At 33.7% G+C, this 6,845-nt stretch overlaps 1 protein-coding gene across 1 annotated transcript; it reads right to left on the bottom strand.

Annotated features, from left to right (window-relative positions):
* Window positions 1-313: 313 nt before the first annotated feature.
* Window positions 314-5,556, bottom strand: LOC110697567. Its single transcript, XM_021874937.1, has 3 exons — window positions 5,397-5,556; window positions 5,069-5,309; window positions 314-683 (listed from the first exon to the last, which is right to left on the bottom strand). Exons 2-3 carry the CDS (start codon window positions 5,287-5,289, stop codon window positions 593-595), a joined length of 312 nt encoding a protein of 103 aa, XP_021730629.1. The 5' UTR covers window positions 5,290-5,309; window positions 5,397-5,556; the 3' UTR covers window positions 314-592.
* Between the last annotated feature and the right edge of the window lie 1,289 nt (window positions 5,557-6,845).

The following is a 6,845-nucleotide window of genomic DNA, read 5'->3' as shown; positions in this document are numbered from 1 at the left end:
CAAAAAAAAAAAAAAAAAAAAAAAAAAAAAAGTCTTCCAGATAGAACTTGTAGAAATAAGAGGAATTTCCCAAAAATATATATTTTTTTTTTCTTTTACTACCTTTGAAAAATCCACTTTTATATTTAACTACCTTAAACAAATTTTATTCATTTTACTACCTTTAAAAGCAAAAAGTTTTGATTTTGTTACAAATTTACAACTACTCCCTCCGTTTCTAAAAAGTTGACACACTTGACTTTTATTTTATTTATTTATTTATTTTTATCAAATCTGCATCTTTTTTAATTCTTTTTTTTTTTTGGCTATTATATCAAATAAAATGAGAAAATGTATTTATCTCAATGTATATCATTGACAACTACACTAACGTGCATTAACGCCTTACAAAAAACCAGACATGAAAGAAAAAGAGAATTTGACATAATTTGCACCCTGAGAAAATAAATTCCAACAATCTAACAGAAGATGTGACGCTGGTTCAATTAACAAGAGATGGAAATAAAATGTAGGCTCAAACCATTAACAGTTACAGGGTGTTTTAGATGCATTAATCTTATCTCACTCCTAAGACAGAAGCCACAATTCAACTCTACTTGTTACGTTTAGAAGCACGCCTTCCTTGTCCCTTCTTTGGAGGTCCTTTTCCACGACGCTTCAACATTTCATTCTTACTCAAGCGCCTGGATGCATAGTAGATAAGTCAGCTAAGATATATAGAAATCATAGAAGTACGTACATAACTATGGGCCACAAATCAACACTGATATATACATATATGGCACAATTCAACTATCTTTTGTTACTGTCGAGTTGTCTGATTAGTAAAAGTAAAACTTAGTTTAGTATTAGTATTTGAATGTTTTCATTTACTTCTGCATGAACTATCACTGAACCAATGCTAAATTAAATTAAAATGGTTTAAAAATGATAAATTAAAATAGAAATAAAAAAGAAGATTAAAAAGACTTAATAAAGAATAACAAGCTTTGGATAACAGCCAAAAGAAAACCTTTGAGTAAACTTAAGACCAGTTGTAGCTGGAATTGGAGACAGATTTGGTGGGTGATAGATAAGCTCAAGACTGGTTATAGAGGAAATCAATGGTCTCATAATCTTGCTGGTTATACAGTAGCAAGTGGTTATAAATGGCTCACTCAAAGCTCTGAAAGTGTAGCATGGAGTGACTGGGTTTGGAACAGATTCAACATTGCAAAGCACAGATTTGTTTGTTGGCTGGTAATGCGGAGAAGAATCAAAGTTAAGTCACACCTTGCTAGATTGGGGGTGGTTAGTGATGATCTATGCCCTATGTGTAATCTGGAACCTGAAACTATTGATCATTTGTTCTTTAGTTGTCAGTATAGCAGGAATTGCTATGATCAAATGCAGAAGATCATTCAGATTCAGTTGGACCCTGCAAATATTGAAGATTGCAATGACAAATTGCTGCAGATCAGAGGAAGGTTTAAAAGAAGAGTGATGCAAAGTTTCTTTGCTGGATTGATATACTGGATTTGGCAACAAAGGAATAGAGTGGTTTGGGAGAGTTGTATCACAAGGCCTGAAATTGTAATTAGAAATTTGTGCTTTGAGATTTTTCTAAGAGTTAGTTTCGTAATGCCTGCTAAAACCAGTAGAAGCAATTTCAACTGGTTTAACAGGTTATGTTGTAAGTAGGGTGTTCAGGTGGGTAGGAGTGCTGTTCTTGAGGGGTAGTGTCCTGGTGTTGTCTGCTGATTTGCAGCGTTTTCTTGGTGTACTTGATTTTTGAGTTATAAATATAATTTTTTACTTTTTCAAAAAAAAAAAAGCTTAAGACCAGTTCATTCACAAACAAAGGCCTTAAGAGAAAAACAGTGACTTCTTTACTTCAGTTTGTTACACATAGGTCAAGCACATTGCTCTTAGCAGCAAGTCATGGCAATTCAACAGAATGACAAGAGAAACAACTACACACTGTAAACTGGGAAGAAAAAAACTTCATTTTGCATCTTTTGCCCACTTTAACAGTTCATTCAATTCTTTCTTATCCAAGAAATTTGTTTTTGAAAGTAAATGGATTTGAGGAAGCAACAAAGAGATGGCTTTAAATAGTTAATTTCAACCCATACATAAAACCTCATTCTGTACTTGTGCTAATCCAAGATTGATGTACTTTCCTGCATACCTTAATTGTTACCGAACGCAAAAATGCTACTCTGGAAAATTTTCAGTGTTATCCAGATCTTTTCAAACTTTTATATCACACCAAGATAACTGAGACCATGAGGTTGTTACACTTGATATAAAACTATACAGAATGATGTAGGAGATATGGCAGAGGTATTACATATTAATATGTCACCTTGTCATTTGATGATATGTAAGCTTGCATAAATGTTCAAAAGGCAAGACCTCAAGGAAGATTTTTGAGAAATCACTTAGGAATTCATGCCATTTCTTCCTAGGTAGACCATATCAATTGGGTCATAATATGGCTTGTAATGGCAAGAAAATGCACAAAATAAATTAGTGACCTAGGCAAGATAATTCGAACATGCATTTTGCCTATTTTACCACCCAAGTAAAGGTAGTAAGTATGCTCTTGAATGCTAGAGATTTTGACAAGGTAATGCAAGAAGAAAGGGTGGCTTATGTACAAACAATGTGAGAAGTTCCTCAGACAAATATTTGATATGGATTTATGCCTCACTCTATTCAATGCATTGACATGAAGATAAATTCTTTACTAAGGCTTTACTCTAATAACCTTATGTAAGGTGTTCAAATTTGAATCTTTTATGCTGTGATGTGGCAAGAAGTCTTTGAAAGTCATATCTTTATGGTTTTTTCTCTGAATTTTTTGTTTTGATCTAGCTGGTGTAATTTTTTCTAATCTAGTTTGACAAAATAAGTAAAAAGAATAAAGTGATGAAAGCAAAGACCAACTCCTAGAAGTTGCCTTACGGATTTCTTACCAAATTGACAAGATTAACTTAATTCAATGGGTGGCCTTGCCAATTAAATCTATCTATTGATGCAAACAAGAACACCTCTATTCCATAGACAAGTTGAAGAATTCACCAAACAAGAGTTTGTTTAAGACTTAACCCTGTGTTGAACTTGGTTTACTTATGGGTGCATAACAATGTATAAAATGTGTTTGACTGCAGCGCATCCAATCTATGAACAACATTACTATCAAGTACAAATTCCCTATGCCATGACATAAGGATATACTTTAGAAACTACGTGGTGGACAGGATCTCCCAAACACACGTAAAATTCAGAATAATCGGCAGGGGTGATACATGGATGATTCATTTAAAATTAAGCAAAATTTAAAATAGGCTCTTCAGTATATAATAACAGCAAGAAGGATTGTTTGGTGCACTTGATGAAGTGTCTATTGCACAATAATTAAGGATATTAGAAAGGATTCATACATGTAGTAGCAGGTGGCTTTGGATTACTTTGTGTTTGTACAAGTGCAACCTTCTAAATTCTGACAGAAGATGAGTTTTTTCCAATTGGCCCAAAAAGATAGGAATAATTGAGTGAAAGCTTATTGTTTACCAATATGTTGCTTGAATAAATTTTATAAGCAACTATATGGCGAAAGGGAATCTGGCTATTCATTGACATATCATCAGATTTGTGGTTCTAGATTCTCACTAAGTCACTTATAAATTTCCAAGTGCCATGGCAGCTAAATGATTTGTTACACCGTCTTAACTTTTATCTATCTTTATTGACCTTTTTCTTCCTTATTTATCCCCACTACTTATCTCGTCAAAATTTCATTATCTACTTTATAATTTTGTTACTACTTTTTACAGGCCATTCCTGCATAAGCTATTTTAAAAATACTACAAAACTTCACTGCCCGTGTAATGTTTTGATTGCATATTTTACATGTTCATTAAAAAAAAGTAAGTTTTTGGGATGTAGCGCAAGCCAATCATCTAACGATCCCGTACCTTCTAAACCATCCTTTAGTGCCTCAGAGTAGGAAACTAACTAGGATCATAGATTTAAGAATCCATAAAATGCATTGTCTTAGTATACTATTTGAGTTGCTGAATTTATATTTGAATGGGTAGTGTTTACTTCTAAGACCACCTACAGGCTAGTAAAAGAGAAAACATATACCCAAATAACACCAAGAATTGTGACCATATAACAAACTCTCAAATACCATGTTCAATCTAAGACAATAATTCATTTTGATATCCGTTTTCATTTTTGGTCCTATGTTCTTGCTAGCTAGCAAGTCATCTCTTACAGCAGATATGCTCTCTGCTAATAAGGAAAACACTTAAAAAGCATCTGCTGATATACCTACAAACACAGCCACTATAGACTCTGACAGACAAACATAACAGCCAACTTGTAAACAACATTATTGAGAACCTAAATTTGCATAAAGTACCCAAATGTTATATAGTAATTACTGATTACTTCAACTTGCGACTCTTTCGAAAACAAAGAAATTGAAGACTAAACATACTTCAATCCAATTAATAGCCACTCTTATCAGATTTATAATCCAAATATTCTATCAGTATGTTTGGATACTAATGGTGGTGGGAAGCCAATTTTCTCCAATATAAGAACAAATTTTTTCCCTTCCCCTTCCCTACCCCTTCCCTTCACTAATGTATTCTTACAATACACGACATTGTTGAGTTTGAAAAGAAGAAATGAGCTTGCAGTTCCTCCTCTAACCCTTTTCCTACTACGGAATAATTTGATTAATTAAAAGTACGGAATTCAATCCCTACATTTCCTTTATGTTCCACTCCCTTCCCTCCCGCAACCCATATCAAAACAGACACTAAATCCATCACTTTCCCTCCCTGTCTCTTCCCTTTCGATTTGTCTCGTTTAAACCTACCATATTCCTACTCATTGTTACTTAATCACTCAACAGATAAACACCGCAAACAAAACTCAACGAGCAACAACACAAACAAAAACATCGGCAAACAGGCAAACAAATGGTAAACATGTATAACCAAATAACATAATGCCAAAAGACGAACAAAAAAAAATGAATCAAGAAATGAAAAAATAGTAGTAATACTCTTGTTGTTGGCGAGCCATGATAAGAGGGTCATCATGCTTAACATCGTAAGGGTACCATTCAGTAACTTTGTCACCAATAAGCTTCTTCCTAAGTACCTTATGAGCGGATCGTTGGGCAGTAAGGTTAAGGACATGCCCAAATATGTGTGCCCTTGCTTCAGCCACTCCTTTCACCACCGCCGATGCCACCACATTCTTCAGCGCTGCCGCCGAACTCATCAATGGCAGAATTCTTAGACCTAAAATTTATAATCAATTAACAACATTTTATTAAATTAGGGAAATCGTTCAATAACTTAACAACATTCGTAGAAAAGATATCTTACCTCAGAAGCTGCTTCAATGGAGGAGTGAAAACTCACAAGATGCTGTAAGGAAGATTTCAATGGAGGCGAGGGGGTAATGGTAGTAACGTGCCTACTAATCCGTGAAAAAAAAAAAATGTACCAGACTCTTATTAATATCATAAGTTTAAAACTTAAAAAACATAGTCATTTTAAAAGTTTTATTGTCATTACTTATATTATATTGTCCGTGCTCAAATTAGCTATTTTGTACCCGTTATTGGTTATAATTATATTGTCATTTAGGAGTATCAAAATATTGTTATTTCACGTTAAATTAGTGTCAGAAAAATAAAGTTTGGGTTTCCATAAGTATTATATATATATTGTCATTAAAAGTCCAGATATTGTTTATTATTGTTTATAATTGTTTGAGATCGCTGATTTGGTATCAGAGTCATACGGTTGTTAACAAGATATAAATTAAGTAAAATTGGAGAATTCTAGGCCATCTATTGAGTGTAAGAAACCAGAGTTCAAACACTACTATCACATTCCTGAAAATACTAGTAATTTTGGTCCAATCCTTAATTACATCGTAGATCAAATTGGTGAACTAAAAATAGAAGTTGATAGTATACATCGTCGTTGTATGAATATTGAAAATAAGCTATTAGCAACAACATTTGATATTAATAAAAATTTAAGTGAGCTAAGAGAACAAGTTAAACAAGTACAACTTGCTTTAACAAATGAAGTTAGACATCAGTTTAATAAACAAGTATCACTAAATAAGGAAAAGATTGTTCCTTAGAAATATAAATATCCTTTTCATAACTTAGATAAAAATAAGAAGTTTTCTGTATCACTCCCTAAATGAACTACTAGTGAAAAGGAAAAGAATAAAGAGACTAAAGATGAGCCATCATCTTCAAGAGAACGATTGAAGAATTACAAACCTTATTTGATAAAGAAGAAGATCTTGATAAACTAAATGAGATCATGAAACTTGTTTTGGGGTTTTCTAGGTCCCTCGGAGAGTTACGTCACTAAGTCTGGATTTTGGGAGCCTGTACTTGCAAAACAACGGAGACTCCGGTTGGGTGGAGTTTCGCTTTTGATGATCAAGTTAGAACGTGTACGGAGAAAGTGAAAAGGTGCGGAAAGTAAAGTGAGATCTTCTCGGATTCCGAGATCAGGTGTTTTCTCTAATGTAAGAAAATTCAATGTTTGTAATAATTGAATGTGTCCTCAAAGTGGGGCAAATCTCCCTATTTATATGGTCATTGGTAAATGTGCCCCTACCTAGGTTTTCATCCCTCATTTTCGCATATTCACGAGAAATTTTCTGAGAGAGAATCTTTGACTTTTGAGAGAATTTGTTTATTACACACGTCCCAAGAGGTTCCTTTAGTACCTTCAATACAAGGTAACCGCCTATGTACTTCTCAGACAACCGCTTGTGTACTTTCCAGACAATCCTTTCTTGCC

The sequence above is a fragment of the Chenopodium quinoa genome, unplaced genomic scaffold, assembly GCF_001683475.1.
Source record: "Chenopodium quinoa cultivar QQ74 unplaced genomic scaffold, ASM168347v1, whole genome shotgun sequence".
NCBI classification, from domain to species: Eukaryota; Viridiplantae; Streptophyta; class Magnoliopsida; order Caryophyllales; family Amaranthaceae; genus Chenopodium; species Chenopodium quinoa.
This window is presented reverse-complemented; position numbering and strand designations above follow the sequence as displayed.

Excerpts from the sequence above, each read along its gene's own strand:
- LOC110697567 (XM_021874937.1), bottom strand. The coding sequence starts at position 5,289 with ATGAGTTCGGCGGCAGCGCTGAAGAATGTGGTGGCATCGGCGGTGGTG. Across the intron at positions 684-5,068 it reads ATGGCTCGCCAACAACAAGA|GCGCTTGAGTAAGAATGAAA; the intron begins GTATTACTACTA and ends CTATGCATCCAG.